The sequence below is a fragment of the Rattus rattus genome, chromosome 2 (genome assembly GCF_011064425.1).
Source record: "Rattus rattus isolate New Zealand chromosome 2, Rrattus_CSIRO_v1, whole genome shotgun sequence".
Classification (NCBI taxonomy): Eukaryota; Metazoa; Chordata; class Mammalia; order Rodentia; family Muridae; genus Rattus; species Rattus rattus.
This window is the reverse complement of record NC_046155.1, coordinates 27,244,967-27,263,695: the sequence shown is the minus strand read 5'-3', so window position 1 is coordinate 27,263,695 and position 18,729 is coordinate 27,244,967. Positions and strand designations below refer to the sequence as shown.

The window sequence follows — 18,729 nt, the reverse complement described above, 5'->3', positions numbered from 1 at the left end:
TTAACAATACCCTGTCAATATTTAAGCACTTCATTTTTATAAATGACTTTGTAACTTTTAAATTACAGTAAGTTCTACCTAACAGTGAATTTTTACAGAAGAGACAAGGTTTTAAAAAAAAAAACAAAACAAAAAAAAAAAAAAGGAAAAAGAAAGAACCAAGGAAAAAAAAAAAAAAACAAAGAAAAGGAAAGAAAGAAAAGAAATGACCTTGACTGTTTTAGACGCTGGCTCAGCCATTTCATCCCAAAGAACCAGTGACTTTTCACAGTGACCATTCATGGTGGAGTCAGAGCGTCTTGTCTGTGTTTTAAGTGTTCCATCTTCCTTCACTTGCAGGAATCTTGAGACTTGAGTCAGGATGTGATGTCCAATGTGATGGAAAACTCATTAAAAAAATCTTCCCTTGACACAGCACCACTTGTTCATCTCCAACTCCTTATCTGTTCTCCACACGAAGTTCCACAAATTCTCCATAGAAAGATGGTGCCTACATATTTGATGCCATCACACTGACAATTTTGAATACATTCCAGTTACACTCTCCATAAAAGTCACATTAGAATAGCTTTTGTCAAACTTTACCCTATATCTGAAGTCCATGAAGAATTTGTGAGAACTGTTTCCTGGTCTGTATTACTAGGGTTTCTGATTAAGTAGGTTTGGGGTGAGGACCAAGAATCCTCATTTCTGTTAAGTTCCTAGCGGACCATGTTGCTGTTCCTGGGACAGGGTAAGAACCACAACTTAGATTGTTCAATGACATTGCCTAGTATCCTTCCTACCCATCTTCATAGTTAAAACAGGCCAGACTCTTATAACAATAAAGCCCTTTCCCATGCCATAGAAGGCACTTGTCTTTGACCTACAAATAATAAAAGAACATGGACAACAAAGCAAGAAACCTCATGAAAATCTTGGCATGAGTTTCTAGATAGTTGTGGGGGAAAAAAATCAAGAAAAAAGAAATCTGTCAGCAAAAGGAATTCTGGGAAGACGGTGTCATCTACAAAATAAAAAGTACATGGACTTGGTGTAGTGCTGCAGTCATGTAATTCTAGAAGTTGAGAGGCTGAGGCAGGAGCATTGCAAGCTTGAGGCTAGCAAAGGAAGAAGGGAAGGAAGCGAAATATTTGGGGGAACAAATGTTAAATGGTACTTAATTGTTTAGCTAGTTCTTGGTTGTAAAAGATACTAGCTCAATTATGGGCTTAGGTATACAACATTAAGAAGTAACTATAGCTTGGATGTCTAGGACACTTGGCACTACTGTTCCCAGAAGCTCATCTTAGAGGAATAATCAAAACCGTGGTTAAGCTGCTTGGTTTAATTTTTTTTAGCACTTGAAAAAAATGTACAGTAGTTTGAATTCAGTCTTTGCAAACCTCTACAGAGGTCAAAGATTTCATTCATCCGTACAAAATTAGTTACAAATTTATTTTTGGCAATTTCATCTTAGTAACCCGTTTTATCCTATTGCCATTGTCCCAACCATTGAAAAAGTTTACAATAATTTACATAGAAATATCTTCAAAGTGCTTAAGAATAGTGATTGTTCTCTGGGATATGTACAGGTGGCCTATACAGTATATGTACAGGTGGGAGTCACTATAGCACAAGGTTCATTGCTGGAATATGGCTTTCTAGGGAAAGTGCATATTTGGCCAGAGATGGCAATACTGTCTAGGGATTCAAGGGTTACAGATACTTGGTAACCACATCCAAAGCTGAAGTAGAACGTGGCCAAGAATATTTACAAAAGTAATATAAAAATGATCAAGTACACAAGCTTGATCCACGAAAAGATATCTTGATGTTCTTCCAGATGGGAGGAAGAAAAGAAACTTCAGCGCTGGCTCTGTTACCATTCCGGAGTGGGGTGTTATGGGTGTAGACCTCATAGAGCAAGACTTGTTCAGAACTCAAGCCAAATCATCATCTGTGCTTACAACTGAGATCTGCGGAGAAGGAAGAAGGTTCTGGTGAGCTTGTTGGCTAGTGTTAGCAACTCTACAAAGTGGACTTTCCTTTTGAGTTGGCCATTAAAAGACACAAAGACTTGGAGGTCAGACATATACGTTGTTGTTTGTGTCCCCAAGCTGAAATCTGAAACCCAAAAGGGGCTCCCAAGTCTGAAAATTTCTGAGTATCACCGTGACACTACGAAAGGAAAACTCCACGTCCAACCTTATGTTATTGGTTGTGGTCAAAATGAACATACATCAAAATATTCTGTGAAGTACTGGAGGTTCTATGTATGTATATAAGAATATATGAAACAAATGGACTTTGTATTCAAACTTTTTATGTCTGCAAACACTTCAAAATCCATGTCCTCCTTTAAAAAATCTACAAGTCTGAACACTTCTGGTACCAAGTACTTTAAAAAGGGATATTTAACCTGTACCTACTTGGTAGGAAAAAAACCTTGACTGATTCTCTTTAAGGACTATAAATCTTAAAGACGAATGTGAAAAGATGTACAATATGAACTGAACACTATTCCACTGAACAGCATGCAAGGACCCTGTCCCTCATTCAGAAGTAGAGGACAAATAAGTACTTAAGTTTTAGTGGAAGAACGAGTGATCGTTGTTGTTGACTTTGTAGAAAGCTGTCTCTCCTGGGTGGGATGGAGCACCTCTCCAAGGAAAGTACTTATTACTTTTGGCTAAGTGAATCTTACTCAAGCTATTGACTTCCAGTCAACTCTCCTATCCAAAATTCTCATATGTCCACACTGATTTACCTTTAGCTATCCAGTATGGAAGGAATTGAAGTTTAAAAAGGAGCTAGTTGGTTCATACATGGTTCACATGTCATTAATAGAATCTAAAATAAGGTCAAGTAGGACTTACTTCCTTTTCCTCTGTGGGTGAGATGCTTATTAACTGATTGGTCTAGTGGGCCAGACATTTAGTATTTAACATGCAGTCAGTGGATAAAGTGTCTGGGACTTAATGATCCTTCCCAGCCCAGGTAGCCATAGCTAGTGGCTCTAGTCTCCTTTGAAGCAACTGAATACAGTTCTGTTCTATTCAAATCAGTGAATACAGACGAAGCATACTTACTGCTGGGTATGTGTGTCCTACAGAAGCGCTGTGTCTACCGATGTCTATTGAGAGGTCCTCTTCAGTGGTCTTCAAGTACACGGGATTGTCAAAGTTCATGCTTTTCATGTTTTTATGTTGCCAATTCCTCCACATCAAGTAGCCACCTACTGCTGCCATCACTAAGAGCACTGATTAAAAAAAAAAAAAAACAGAGGTGACTAAGTGAAGTCTAATATTTATGGGCCTATGGTAATTAACACTAACAAGAGTTCCATGTTTTAGGGAACTTGGATAACTAGAAGTTGGAATATAGGTTAGGCAAAGTTTTGAAATAAATTCAGCTCAGTGGTTGTGTGAACCTTTGCACTGGAGGGTGGGATGAGGGAAGTACATCCAGGAAAGTATAGAGTTCTGAGTCCCAACCCTAGGCCAACTACAAAAAAATTACAGAAGTCTACACAGTGCTACATCAGGTGGTTCTGTGTATTGGATCAACCAGTAAGCTAGGTCAAGGGAGACATTAAAGCAAGGTACCTTCAAATTTACATGACTGAAAGAGGCTTTAGAGATTCTTTTCCCTGAGTTCAAAAATACTTAATTACTTTTAATTTACCCTTCATGAATTCTACAGCTCATTGAAAAAGCATTTGTCCCTTTGCTCACCTCCTCCTTATGAATGATTGTATACAACAAATGGGACTAGAATGAAACTCTTATTAAAGAGACTTCCTCTAAATAGGGATAACAAGGTTAACAAGTTCACCACACCATAAGGCCTTGTAGACAATTGATGGATATTCACCATGAAGGGAAAGGTGACACTGAAGAGTAGGTACCAGGTAGGTGAGGGAGGGAATGGAATTCAGTGTCTTATGTGTTATGACAGTCTAAGAGACCACTGGAAGGTGGCTGTACAGGAACTAAAACTGTCCATAAATTCTATATGAGAAGCAAATTTACTTACAGAGAGGAAGGATGGCCCAGGCAGCTGAAGTCCCTTTTGGGGGAACACTGACTTCTGATACTGCTGTGGTCACATTGATCCCTACAAGGACATAGAAGAAATCAGTCTATAAAGATTTGAATTAAGACTTAGACATCCACTGATTAGGTAGAGGTCCTCATACCTTTGTGCATAATATTGATTTCTAGTATCTACTACAATTAGATATCAGAAAAACGTTGGCTTAGAATTATTTGAGTTACATTAAACTGATAGGTTTAAATAAGTCATGAGAAATCCAGGATATGCAGGGTCTAGATCTTTGGATTTTAGGCACAAGTAGCCAGTTGGGGCCAAACCAGTAGTTAAAGGCTGCATTGATTATTTAAGCGGCAGTTAGTTGAGATTAACAGTTTGCGGTGCTGGACCCAGTACCTCCAGGAACCAGTCCACTAGTTCGTAGGATGTCTGTTGTGATGACATCTTTTGTCTCACTGTAAGTCACAGGAGTTGAAAGACCTGGATTATAAAAACCAAGAACCTGGTTAAGGCCAAGGTTCCTGAGTGGCTGACTGTGTAGTCCAGAGCGGTCATGCTGCAAGGTTATTTTAACTCCAGGTAAAAGAAGACATCCCACTGCAGAATTACCTTGTAAAGTGGACGTATTAGAATGGAGAGAAATAGCCAGCTTTGTGCAAAACTCCAGAAACATAGGAAACATTGGGCAGGGTGTGAAATTTGACAACTTAGAAATATTCAGACAAATGGATTCCTCTCAACAGAGCCCCACGCTCCCGAAATGTCCATAAATGTTCTCAAATCTATTCTAGTGTGCTATGCACACCTGGGGTTCTTGTACCTATTTTCTTAGAAAACTGTGTAAGTGCTTATTATGATGCTACATAATGAGGCTAATTAAGATAGAACTATGTGAGTTCCTTGCTTACAATCAGCAAGTTCAGTTTGCTGCTTAATCAAAAGCTGAGAACAAACTACTAAAATTCAAGTTCAGACTATCCGTGAGTTTAAACTTGTGTCGTCTTCTGAGGCCAGGTAGTGTCTTAGAACCATAGCCTCCTTCCTCAAGTGCTTTCAGTATATTTGTTCTGACCTCTATGGAAGACTTTAATTAACTAAAAGTTGGCTAGCTCAGGGGGTATTAATGGGTACAAGTAAGCACTTCTGTCCCCTCTAAACTCAACTGATGCTGAGATGGGTCACAACTGAGCCTCAAAGCACTGATAGAATGAATGCCTGTCATACAACCATAATACCTAATCACCTATTCTGAAATCGGTTTCAAATGTCAGCCACAACAGTCTCTAAAATCCAGGCAAGCTATAGATGGTGTCCCATAATGCTCGTTCTATGTCTTGCTTGTGGTTGGAATGCTGAAAGCCTTACTTTGACACTCGCGTCCATTTTCTTCAAGATTGTACCCATTGGGACAGGAACAGGTATATTTTGGAGAGTGATCATTGATCTGTGGTGCTGGCAGGCAGAGATATTCACATCCTCCATTCTCCATATCTTCCTCACACCAGTTTTTACCTAGTTGGGAAGGAAAATCCTTTAAAATAGGCACTGTAGTGTTAACTACCTATAGTCTCTGTGGAACTTATATTTGTCTCCTCTATCAGTTCTTTAAATGAGACTAACATCAATGAAGAATGGGTATCACTGGTGTTGGATGGATATCGATCAATGTATTATGAGTACACTCTAAAGATACCTGATTCAAGGCTTCTTTGGAAGTAGAGTAAGAGTTATATCTTCCATGAATAATTGTGAAGGGAGTTGAGAGACCAGGCCTTTCTCACACTGTTTATTCAAAGCTCAGAGCCAAGACTCAGAAGAAGGAGACAAATCACAATTTTCTGGCTTTATATTGATTTACTCCTACAAAGTATAAGGGAACTCAGCCTCAGAGAGCTGTGAAGGTCTCATTAGATAGATAAGCTGGTGTTCTGGGCAAAATAAAACATAACTAGATATGTTAAATCCTATAAAGGATGTGTCGTGGTGGAGAAAAGGTGTTACAGATTAAGTTGTGTCCTTCCATAAAATTTTCACATTGAATTCCTAACTATCTTAGAATGTGATCTTAGTTGCAGATACGGTATTGACAGAGGTATTCGAGTCAAAATGAGGTGATTAGGCTTAGATCTTAACCCCAAGTGTCTAGTGTCCTTCACAGAAGATGAACTATGGGTATAAGCATGTATCAAAAGAAGATATGAATAGATGCTATGGAGAAATGGCCATCTTCTAGTCAAGAAGAGAGGGAGAGAGCCTTCCCTCAAGTCTCCAAAAGGAACCCACTTACCAACACCTTGACTTTATACTCTTAGTTTCCAGATTGTGAGATAGTAAATTTCTATTGTTTAAGGCACCCAATTTGTGCTATTTTGCTATAGCAAACCCAGAAAACTAGTCATGAGGAATACCTGTGGCCTGAAGGTAACCATGGAAACTGGTATAACAGGCCTAGCAAGGAAGACCCATACGATGTAGAGATGAAGCCAAGCCACTAGGGCTTGGAAGGAGCTAAGAGTTGACTCTGAAGCCATTTCTTTAAGATGGCTGAAAAGAGATATTAGGCATCAAGTGTGGAATTGGGCCTAGGGTTCAAGAGGACAAAAGTTATGTTTTAAAAGGAGTTGAGTTGCTAAGGAGCCAGTAAATAGTAAGTTCTGGACCATACTATTCCTTTAGCATGGTCATTAAGGAGTGGGCATCTTCATGTTACCTGAAGGCTGGACGAGTTCATGGTAGATAATGATGTCTTGGGCATCATTGAGATTGTTTACTAGAGTGGCCAGCTCTGACCCAGTGAATTTATTGGCACCATACACTGCTTCATTTTCTCCATCTATCCAGTAGACACGATCCTAAAACAGAACCTTACAATTAGCACGTAGACCCAAGGCTGACACAAATCAAGGGCTAAGATTATCATGATTTACTTGCCATTTAGTGGGGCAAGGTCTCTGAGTGATTCTCTGGAACATGGAGGACAAAAGGTAAGAGAAGCAAGTTCTTTGGATTTAGCGTCTAATGTATACCAAGCCTTAAAGACTTAGCGTGTAATGTACACCAGGCTTTAGATAAAGGTTTTTCAGTTGGCTACTGCCCCTTCCTCTTCTCATAGAACTGTTCCAAAAGTGTCTACATCATGTGAGGAAGGAGTCTTACCTCAAATATGGTGAGTGCAAGAGGATGAGCTAGGAACTCCAGAGACTTGAGCACTATCCTACGATCTTGACCATTCAGGTCCACACTAGAGAGCATGTGCAACTTGGAATCCAGCCAGTAGAGGCGGCTTTTGACAAGGTCTAGGCAGGAAAACAGGATATGAGCTATAGCTGTTCCAGCTTCTATTTAAAACTCCCAAAGAACCCTTTCTATTTTATGGTTTCTTCTCTACCAGAAGTTCTTAATGAGGTCACAACAATAGTTGTGAGGTCACCAAGAGAACATGTGTCTGCATTCCCTCTGTAGGTGTCAATGGGATTTCTAAGACTCTCAAAGTCATTGACTCACAAGATAGAGAAGGCTTGTATTTTGTATTTATTTCCAGATAATGCAGAAGGAAACAGTTACAAGTTACCACCCAGGGAAGGCAAGGGCACCATGCCTGCAGTGTTCCATATGAAAAGTCCAAAGATCTAAGGTTCCCTCACCATATTAGACCAATTAGATGACAAGCCAACTATCCTGGCACCCATAATTTGTTAAGTCTGGCATGTTTGTTTAGCTACTCTCTCCCGAAGTTTCTGCTATAGGTAGAAATAGAAGAATCATTTCAAATTTGTAATGGGCATGCATTTAAAAGCTATGAAGGCAGTTAACTAGTTTGTGAGGGGGATGGACATACATACCGAGGGTAATTCCATTAGGCCATTGGATGTCCTCCGTCACCAGTGGACGTCTATCAAATCCATTCATTCCTGCTTTTTCTATTTTAGCTGGCTCACCCCAGTCTGACCAGTAAACAAAGCTGGGAAGAGTGAAGTCAGAAAAGTGCTTTAATGGATTAGAAGGAATAAATTTGTACTTTAGTTTTTTTTTTTTTTCTTTTTTTTTTTTTCGGAGCTGGGGACCGAACCAGGGTCTTGCGCTTGCTAGGCAAGCGCTCTACCACTGAGCTAAATCCCCAACCCCTGTACTTTAGAACAAAAGATTAAAGAATGAGCAGAACACTCTTAAGCTTGTGGCTCTTGAGATAAATGCTGATGCTTAAGGCTCTAATTATGTTTTGAGTAAATTAAACTTAACAGTTGGAATTCACAAGGGTTGGAAGCACAGTTCAGTGGGAGAATATTTGGCCTATCAGGTACAAGGCTCCAGGTCTACTCTTCAGGACTATAGGAGGCAATGATATAGTTTCCAAGCCATAACCATGTTAGTCTGGGTTGATATGTAACTATCAGCCCAAAATCCCATTTCCTTTTCAAAGGCACATTTTCCCATAATCTCTACAGGACGAGCTTAGGGATTATGTTCTAATGACACTTCATAGGGACCAACTGTGATCATTGCAGCCAACTGCTTTCTAAGCAGCCTGCCTCAGTGAAACCTTTTGGCAAACGTTTGTTCTTCTCAATTGAACTTTCACATAATTTACATTTTTATATAGATGACTGGAGGGGACAGAGTTATGCAAATCCCAGTATTTCCTGCAAGTCCTAGATTTGAACATCCAGAGCTAACTAAGCCAGTAAAGTGTTCTTCCCCAGAAGCTGGGTAGGCAAAGTGTTCAGACACAGCTTTTGGTGTTTGTGCTACACGAAATCTAAAGTATTGCTAAAACTACCAAACAGTGGGGTCAGAAGGAATGAGATTGAGATGGCCTATGACAGCTCAGGCCTGCTCCATATTTTGTCACTCTCAGCATTTTTTCTATTAGTATACATTCATTATGTATCATGATTGGTTTCAAGAGAATATTTTCATTCAAATTTATCATGTACACAATGGAATTTTATCTAGCCATAGAGGAGGAGGAGGAGAAGAAAAAGAATGAAGAAGAAGATGAATTAGAAGAAGCAGAAACAGAGAGAAGAAGAAGAGGAAGAAGAAGAAGAAAAAGAAGGAGGAGGAGGAGGAGGAGAAGGAGGAGGAGGAAGAGGAGGAAGAAGAGGAGGAGGAGGAGAAGAAGGAGAAGAAGAAAATTTTATAACATTTTCTGGAAAATAAGGGTAACTGTAGGTGATCATATTAAATATAGAAAGATGCCAACAAGAAATATCACATCTTTTCTCCTATTTGCAGATCCTAGGTTTTATAAAGATGAATTGTGGGAGGTGGGGGTGGGGTGGGGGCAGAGACATGAGACATGAGATCAGGGAAGAATTAACTAAGGAAGAAAAGTGGGAGGGACTGGGCAATGAACACTGTCTTTGATGTCTTGAACCAGTTAATTCTGTTCTTGGGCACTCTTACAATGAGTGAGCTCTTTATGAGAAAAGCTCTTTATGAGAAAATCTCCTGACCTATGTTACTAGCACCCGAAAGGCTAAGTGGAAGAAAACATAGAATACAAACCCAGACAACGGATCCACAGCTATGGAGGCAGGCTCTCGCAAATCAGAGTTAAACAGGAACTTCCTCTTGGTTCCGTCTAGGGTAGCTACTGAAATAGTCTTAGAAGCCGCATCAGTCCAGTAGATGGTCTTGTACACCCAATCAACAGCAATGGCTGCAGGATTATAGACATTGTCGATCATTTTAAAATGTCTACCAACCTTGTCATCAATTGAGGCACTGAAACAGAATAGGTCACAAGAAATTTAAAAGTTGTCACCATTGGGCCCTGGAGAATGGACGTTTTGTTTACAAAATGTTCAAGGACTCTAGGAACCCCATCGCACAGCACTGAAATTATTGAGCCGTGTTGCTTGGGGATGGAAAATTAGTAATACTGTGGCTTATCTAATTGTGGATATGAACTCTCGATACAAGCTCAGAGCCCAGCAAAATTAGAAGAGAGATATTCAACTCAGTAGCCATCACCCCTGGTCTAAGGTTTCCACTGAGGAAAAGCTGTTGCCATCATTTCTTTTGTAGCGAGAAAAGTCAGTCCACAAGTACAAAAGGGGAGGAAATAAGAGGAATTCTGATGTCATATGTAGGCATAGTCATATTTTACATCATGATCAACCATCAAAGTAACAGCAGATGGCCATTTAATAGCTGAAAAGCCAGTGTTATATCTGAAACTCCCTGCTAAGTAGATGGTAGAATGGAGCTAGGGACAAGAGAAGACCCACCCCTACTCCAATTCTTTCCACAGGCCTAATAAGAGTGATCTATGCCCAGAAGGCAAGTGGGAGTTACCTGAAGATGGCCTTTTGGCTTAGATCAGCCCAAAATAGCTTCTGAGCTGCAATGTCAGCATCGAGAGCCACCGTGTTTCTTAGTTGTTCTACAAGTTGGATGTATTCCTTCCTCTCTAGTCCAATCTTCCTGATGTCTCTCCGATTAGTGAAGATCAGACTTGGCTCTTTGCCTGTAAGACATAAGCCAGGTTGATTTAGGTTTGCTGTAAGGCAACATCCTCTAAGTCACCTCCTCTCCACAGAGGACCACTGCTAAAGATACTGCTAAACATCTCAGTAGTATCCGGCCTGGAGTTTCAGCCCCCTGGGACCTTGCAAGTACTTCCACGCTGCTTAAGAAAGCAGTCTTGGGGTTGCAGCATTCAAAAGTAGGGTAGCTGATAAACACGTTACTTGTTTGAATTGTGCTCAGTTTTAGAAGCAGAAAGGAAGAAAATGTGGTGAATATTCATAGTATCCTATGCAAAAGGAAGGACCAAGGCAGATGCGTGGGAAGATGGTTTACGTCAAGCTATCCCGCTACACTAAGCAGTTTACTAGCATTGCTCTGGGGTGTGACTTTATGTGTAGGTTGACTGCTGCAGTCACCGACTGTACCTTTTCGAATCAGTAACTCAAAAAGGTACCAGAGCAACACCAGCCCAAGTCCATTTACCTACTGCCTTGCACACGCCAGTGGCAAGATCCATTTGATAGCCACGACTACATTCACATTTGTAACCGCCTTTTAAGTTGATACAAATTTGACTGCAGATCCCCGGATTTTGGCATTCATCAATATCTAGGAGGGAAATTAGAATTAGTCTTGTTCTTCCTCTGCCTTACTAGATGTATGTCGCCCTTTCCCGTGTCCTCCAGGGGCCAGGCTCTTTGCTTCCACTCACCTCCACAGGTTTTCCTATCTATCAGTTCAAACCCAGCTGCACAGTCACATTCATAGCCTATAACTAGGTCTTTGCAGATATGGGAGCAGCCACCGTTATTGACCAAGCATTCGTTGATATCTGGAATGAAAGGGTAGCAAAGTCATCTGATAGCTTACTTTTTGTTTTAAGTATAATATTTTAGATGTATCCCTTTGAGACTTCCATATACAGACACAACGTATTTTGATCATTTCTACCACTCTGCACCCCATCCAGCTCTCAGAGGATGCGGCACAAATGTCTCCCTCCCAACTTCATGGTGCTGATTCTGTTTTCTGTTTGGTAAACCCAGAGTTCAAATTAGTATGACATTTTATTCTTAATTGATAGTCGTCTTATTCATATTCAATCTCTGGCTATTGGTGATGACTTTTCTAAGATTTGATTATTTGTTTTGTAGATATACATTTCAGGCTGGATGGTAGTTATGAAGGATTTACTCAGGTTTTTCAGCAATCTTAAAGGGTTCCTAAACCCTGAGTTAAGTTTGTCACCGGCTAGAATTCCATTTTGTAACACTTTCTCTTCAAGTTTAACTATTAAAATTTAGCTCATTCCGAGTTCACCAGGGCACTAAGCAGGGTCCAAACAGCATTAGCTCTGATGGGCTGAATGGAACCTCCCGGCTCTGTCCGGGAGCAAGCCCCTCACTTACGGCACTCCTTCAGGGGCTCGTCGCTCCAATCTCTGCAGTCCTGTTCCTGGTCACATACTTTGCTGATGTCTATGCATTCCCCACTTCTGCACTTGAACTTTCCAGGGCCCAGGCACTGATTGACTATAAAACCAAACACAAGAGAAAAGTTCCCCTGTTGGTCTGACCGGAGCAACCAATGGCCTAAGTGAACACGATGGAGAGAAAGAACCTCACCGTTTTTGCAGTTGACTTCATCAGAGCCGTCCACACAGTCTCGGATGCCGTTGCATTGTCTGCTGCCATGGATACAGCTACCGTCCTCACATTCAAACTGGTCAGGTCTGCAGGTTCGAGAAGCTATGGAAGGAGGTAACAACGATGGAATTAAGCCAGCCAAATGGCTTCCGGTCCGCAAGTGGAAGAGAACAGGGAAGTTACTTACGACAGTTGACCTCGTCGCTGCCGTCCTTGCAGTCCGGGTCTCCGTCACACCGCCATTTTTTGTGAATGCACTCGCCAGAGCCACACTGGATCTCACTGGTGGGACATTTGGTGTGTATCACAGGCTGACGGCCACACTGCTCAAGAGACTCGTCTGATTGGTCGGAACAGTCTGCGTCATCGTCACACACCCAGCTGAGGGGGATGCAGGAGGAGGTGCTGCACTGGAACTCGTGGGCACCGCAGGTCGGTGGAGCACAGTCCAGCTCATCACTGCCATCGTCACAGTCATCCTGGCCATTGCACACAAAGTTTCTGGAGACACAGCGGCCACTGGAGCAAGTGAACTCATCCGCGCTACATGTAATGTTGCCTGTTAGAGGGAGGATGGATGCCCCATTGAATGTACATCAGCACTTTTAAAAAATATGCAAGACTCTCATCACCAGATCAAACATATTCATCTTCGATGATTAACTTTAGCTTTCTAATTGAAAAGCTATAGTGCTGTTACATTGAGAACATTTCTGAAATACGACAAAACAGTTTCACACTATAAAATAAGATGCAGCCATACTATGTCGAAGAGCAGAAATAAAGGACCAAGAAAACAGTAGAAGGCTAGAAACTATTTTGAGATGAGACCCACAACTGACGCTTAAAGGGACAGTGTTCAAAGGCTTAAGCTGGTATTGGGTATTTCATTTTGGAAGGTAGGGTTATACCTAAGCCAACCTATTGCATGGCAGCCCAAATCACATGACTAGCTGAGAATAAACATCAGCTACATGGGCAAGGCATAATGGATATTAAGGCACTATCCAAAAAGAAACAAACCAAAGACACTCTACATGGTTCCTTCCTTTTGAGTCTTTTAAATAAACATTAGGAATACCGTCTTAATAATTTTTAGTTTTTTTTTTTAAATGTTTCTGCTAGGATCAGAATCTCAGCCTAGCAACCCCACATGCTATTGATGACAAGGTATCCATAGTGATTTAAATTCCTGCCAAACATACCAAGGTTATAATTTGGTGGTAATTGGACAGGAGACCACGACTCTCTTGGGAAGCAAAGTGTAGATTTGCGAGGGAAATGCTTGGCAGCTCCAGGGCTCGCCATGGCAATGCATGAAGCTCAATTCTATGACTGAACGTGAAACTCATTGGACTAGGTGCAATTACCCTCACAAAGTGACTTGTACATGCCAGACTAGTGTTTGACCTGCAAGGACCCTGAGCTCCCTGAATACTGCGGAGGTTACACTCATCCAACTCAGGTTAGAGAGGAGCCTTAAAGGGGTAGTAATTTGAAAGAAGCCAGGGCAATGTTTATTTAACCTGCAGATTTTCTCCAGGGCCTCACCTTTAACACAGACACTTCATTATAGACTTTCCAAGAATATAAGCACGAAAGAATAGGAAACAGTGCTAGCATTCAGAGACAGGAATCATGATAGGACACAAAGGTCAGTTAGACTTTGTAAGCATTTGCTGGCCACATGCTAGATCATACTACAATGCTAACTTAACCAGTTGGTGGAAATGGTTGTCCCATACTCACATACCTTATTCCAAGAAGCTAGTCTAACTAAACCCAGGACTGTGTCTGTTGGTCCCATCACCTTCTAGTTTTATGGAGCCACTGTAAGAAAGGCCCATGAGTTACTGTCATAAAAGACAAAAGCCCACATTGCTGATACCTTACTAAGCTATGCTGAACGTACTATGCTGAACAGAAGCACCAAGATGACCTCTCTGCTTGCGTCTATCTGCCTAGAAGGCATACCAGGCAATAGCTGATTACCAGGAAAAGGCCTTTCACAGTTTTGTGGTGGTTAGGAAGGACAAGTATTGAGGAGACAGCGAAGCCACTGCAAAGTGGGTCAGCGGCACTGGGTCTTCGGCTTAAGTTAGCATCCCTTGCCCACCTTTCTTTAGGAAAAGGGTCTTTGGGGTATGCCACTGCACACTGGTCTTCTTACCACAGTTTTCTTCATCTTCTCCATTGTCACAATCATTTTCACCATCGCATCTCCAGGACACTGGGATACACTGAGTAGAACGGGCGCCACAGCTGATTTCATTTATGCGGCATGTTCTCATATCTGTTGATGACATACAGTCTCAAAAGAGCCTCCAAACTGGTCAGTGCAAAGCTGCTGCTCCCGTGCTGCCTGGAAGTGCAACACCTGGGACTCAGTGGTCAGGCACACAGGGCACACTGAGTAGTGGAAGCCAGGCAGGTCCTTCGCCAGCTCCGTCCTCAGAAGCTACGCCAAGCAAGGCCACCTGGCAGCAGACCTGAGAACCCTGACCAGGTTACTCCTTCAAGGTTCTGCCGCACGCTTAGTTCTGCCTTTTGTTTTACTTGGCACAGTTAGGTTGGTTTGTTAGCCTGCTCCTAGTCCATTACCTATGTTTGGATATCTGTGGGCATACCAGATATTGTCACCTAATCCTGACTCCATTAAAGGTCAGATGCTACTGCCTATGAGACCTTCGATGGAACACTTGCCTTCCTAGGCCCCCTTTCACATCTTTCATTATATACACGAAGCAGTACTATGTGTTGATTTTATCATGGCATTCACCACTGAACAGGCTCTGTGTAGGTCCTGTCTGGGACCCTCAAGTTTCTAACTAACTGACGAAACAGTTCACTTCTTTGCTAGAAAATGAAAGTCTAACCTTAGTTATTCCTGTAATCCTATCCTAAACCTAAACTTGGTTCATGTCAATCCTATTTCTTCTGTATGAGCAGGCCTCTACTATGATGGATCCTCAGACTAGTCCTCGTCTTAGCATCCAAATGATCCCAGTTTGATTCCACCACACCTTTCCGCCTGCCCTGCATATCTGCCTATGAGAAGAGAGATTTATTTGTACCTCTATGAAGTTTTTCTTACTCAATAACAAACTCATGGCCCCTGCTTTTGGTTACATGTTTGTTAAATGTCCCCAAATTACCCTATTACTAATCATCTTCCTGTTTTAATCATAGCATGTTTTTATAATATAAAAGTCTGTGCATTTCAAAGCTTATGTGTGAGTCTTAGGAAACCTTCACATCTTGATTTTTACTTCCAGGATCAGGGAACCATCTACCCAGTTCCTGTCAAACATTTGAGATCTGTGCACCTAGTCAAGGAGTTCTTAATTGAATCTGCTGGCTTCAGTCTTAAGTATTCAATGAGGAAGCTACCCAAGAGAATGTCAGTCTTGTTAGACTAGGGAGAGCAGTCTTTAAAGGAGATGGAATAACTGTTAATAGCTTGAATGACCTTCAAGTCAGTTGGCCTCAAGTTTAAGGCAGGCAAAGAAAAATGAATGCCAAGCAATCGATAAAGCATCACTTAGAACGGAGACAGAACAGCACAAAAGAGGTCAAGTCCAAAGCAAGTCGAGGCACACTCACGGCACTGTTCTGGGCTTTCATCAGAACCGTCTTCACAATCAGGGTCCCCATCACACTGCCATCTGTTGGGAACACACTGGCCGTTTTTGCACACGAAGTCTGACTCAGCACATGTCTTCTTCACTATAAACGTTTATTTTCAGAGTTAGAATTAAGGTCAATTACCCCAGACCTCAATTTTCTGATTAAGGTAAAAACCATATTTTGTTATATTTCCTTTAAAAATAATGCCGATTCAACCGACTGATATTCAGATTGTTGGCATCTCTAGGCAGACTTTAGAAAGCTCATCTTTTCCTCATAGGTTTCAGAGGAGGGACTTGGAGGATGATAAAATCAAGGAAAGACAAAGGTTGTCCATTGTCTTATGACCCAGGGTCATCTCAAAATGGACTCATCTGTGTACAATGTTAGCGCCATGGATTCCTTCCAACTCATTCACATGCTATGAGGTGTTTTTCTCCAAGACCATTTTCTGTCCCTCTAATAGAACATTTGAGAGTGGACAATTTATAAAGGGAAGAAACTTACTTCAGCTCAAGGTTCTGAGCTGGGAATCCTAAGAGCATGCCACTAACACCTGCTTACCTTTGAGTGAGGACCTTGTGGCTTGCTTCCTAGCCCACTCTGAGTAATTAGTCAGGTCCAGGGAGAAAGGATTTATTCCCTCTCACTGACCTAATCACTTCATAAATACCGTACTGTCTCCCAAAACAATACTATTAAAAATCAGACTTCAACACAACCTCCAAAGGAAACAAACCATAGAGAAGATTTTTAACAACAAAATGATCCATCCTATTGGACCACAGGATAACTGTTCGATATAGAGTATGTGTGTCTTCATGGGCTTCATACCTTAAAATCCCTATGGTTCTGTTCTAGGAGGGAGGACCTGAGAGAGATGAGGCTGGAACCTTCTCAGATGGGATTGGTGCCCTTATTAGAAACATGAGTGCTTGCTTACCACCCTCCCATCTCTCCTTCTCCTTTCTCCCCTACCATGGGAGGACATGGGGGAAAAACAGCTTTCTGCATTCCAGAAAAGAGGTCTTTTATCAGACACCCTCTCTGCCACTTCTTTGTTTTGGGACGTCCTAACACCCAGAATCCTAAAATCAAATTTCTATTATTTAAGCCTCCCTACCTATAGGATTTGTGTTACAGCAGTGTAAAGCAAGGCTGTTTCAGGGACATTTGTCACACTGCATGCAACGCAGTATGTAGAGTATGCTCTAGAACTGGATAGTGCCACTCTTGCTGGTCTACTGGGGTAGAGGGACTCACCCCCTAGACAAGCTTAAAGTCAATTATAACACTTAGAACAAGTGGTAGGACTTGGAATTCAAGGAGATTTTAGGCTTTCAGCCAAAGTTTGGTTTAACATCAACCAACTGAAAGTCACTGGGACTGCTAGGACCAAGTCCCATAATTCACAGCTCCCATCAAATAGCCTAAGGCAAAATATCAATTCCACTACTAATTCTTCCTAGGGCAAGACTCAGAGTTGCACTACAACTTGCTACCCATTGGTTAATTAGACCGGGAAAGCAAAATATAAACAAAGCAGGCAGCTTGATCACTATACCCACAAAGGAGTCCCAGAATCTGGAAGAGTCTTGTCAAAGTAGCTAGACGAGATATCAACACACCGTGATTGTCGTTATAGACTAGATTTCTCAATCCCTATATGTCTATACTTTCTACTCAAACATCCATTAAAAAAAACCCCTCTAATCAATTTTCTGTGTTTGAAAATCAGCCAAAGCCTGCAATGCTTTGCAAACTTAAAAGAGATCACTGGGCATGAGGGGTTTAAGTTGGGTAGAGGCCTTGAAGGCTAAGCATATTCTTATGCCTTTCTTGTTAAGCCTATAAACTTGGATGATAGTCACTCTGTAACATTCAGCACGGGCTGATAAATTATGATGATCCCTAAGGGCTTATTCATGTCCTTGAACGCAACTAAGAAACCTACAAAGCCATGCCAACTCATAAATTCACCCGTTTTTAAATCACCGTAATACAACGTTAACCCGGCAAATACTAAACAAGGCCTGTGTTCTCTTGGGCCCATGTGGAAACAGAAGCCAGGCTATAGGGTCTGCATGCTATAATTCAACCTGTGAACAGCTCTGTAAGTTGCAAAAGAGAGACCAGAGTGATGGCTAGAAAGGAAGTAGATGATTTCTGCAAGTAGAAAATGTCATGATATGAAAGGTCAACTGTGCAACAAAGAGGTAGAACATAGACTTCATCCTTCTCAGTTCTGAGCGCACATGGTAAAGGCAAAGAAAAGCTATTCGAATCAACATTGATGTGCAGACAGAAAGCATTCCGCCGGGGAAGAAAGCCATCAGATACAAAATGGCATAGGAAATTCACACTCAAATTGATCATAGTAGTTGTCAAGTGGAAAAATGAGTCCTCCTGAAAACTGCAAGGACGTATGGGTCAAAGGTTAGATGGGGAAGTTAGAAAGCGGCTTCAGAAGTTTGAAGTACATTTGTAGTTTTTCCATTTCAGACACACGTTTAAGGCTGCTTTTGGTGATGCGCCTTCCCTGTTTACCTCCTGGGAACCAGCAACAAATCTGCAGACGGATGCGTATTAATTTATCCCACTTCAAGAGATCTTGATTTACTATACTGTTCATCCACCACTTTCCACCACCCAAATCCTTCTACCAGGTGTGTGGTAGAGAGTATTTATGCAGAAAGGACTTAAGAAAATCCCGTCACCGCTCCTATGATGACCCAGGTGTCTCTGGCGAGCTAGATGATAAAACCTCCTAGAATGGGAAGTATAAAAATTGGTATAAGATGTCCTTTGCCTGATACATAATTTTTTTGGTAGCTTTGTACCTTATAACCATAAAACAGCTGAAAGTCCTCTTAGTTCCATATCAGTTGAGAGAACTATAGTCTTCAGACAACCTAGCAGTAGCAGGGAACTCGGCGCTCTGTGGAGC

At 41.5% G+C, this 18,729-nt stretch overlaps 1 protein-coding gene across 3 annotated transcripts in view; it reads right to left on the bottom strand.

Annotated features, from left to right (window-relative positions):
- Nucleotides 1-1,312: 1,312 nt before the first annotated feature.
- Vldlr (very low density lipoprotein receptor) overlaps nucleotides 1,313-18,729 on the bottom strand; it is a 31,757-nt gene continuing 14,340 nt past the window's right edge. The window contains exons 3-19 of one of the 3 annotated variants that reach the window (XM_032891755.1): nucleotides 15,759-15,881; nucleotides 14,326-14,448; nucleotides 12,343-12,714; nucleotides 12,135-12,257; nucleotides 11,919-12,041; nucleotides 11,222-11,341; nucleotides 10,993-11,118; nucleotides 10,336-10,507; nucleotides 9,544-9,762; nucleotides 7,878-7,996; nucleotides 7,192-7,331; nucleotides 6,746-6,887; nucleotides 5,401-5,547; nucleotides 4,432-4,515; nucleotides 4,018-4,098; nucleotides 3,072-3,241; nucleotides 1,313-1,958 (exon numbers count right to left, since the gene is read on the bottom strand). In XM_032891755.1, the coding sequence (XP_032747646.1) occupies nucleotides 1,923-1,958; nucleotides 3,072-3,241; nucleotides 4,018-4,098; nucleotides 4,432-4,515; nucleotides 5,401-5,547; nucleotides 6,746-6,887; nucleotides 7,192-7,331; nucleotides 7,878-7,996; nucleotides 9,544-9,762; nucleotides 10,336-10,507; nucleotides 10,993-11,118; nucleotides 11,222-11,341; nucleotides 11,919-12,041; nucleotides 12,135-12,257; nucleotides 12,343-12,714; nucleotides 14,326-14,448; nucleotides 15,759-15,881 (2,420 nt within the window). In that variant the 3' untranslated portion in view covers nucleotides 1,313-1,922. The remainder of the gene's footprint in view (nucleotides 1,959-3,071; nucleotides 3,242-4,017; nucleotides 4,099-4,431; nucleotides 4,516-5,400; nucleotides 5,548-6,745; nucleotides 6,888-7,191; nucleotides 7,332-7,877; nucleotides 7,997-9,543; nucleotides 9,763-10,335; nucleotides 10,508-10,992; nucleotides 11,119-11,221; nucleotides 11,342-11,918; nucleotides 12,042-12,134; nucleotides 12,258-12,342; nucleotides 12,715-14,325; nucleotides 14,449-15,758; nucleotides 15,882-18,729) is intronic. The other 2 variants (XM_032891756.1, XM_032891757.1) reach the window with 2 other exon arrangements.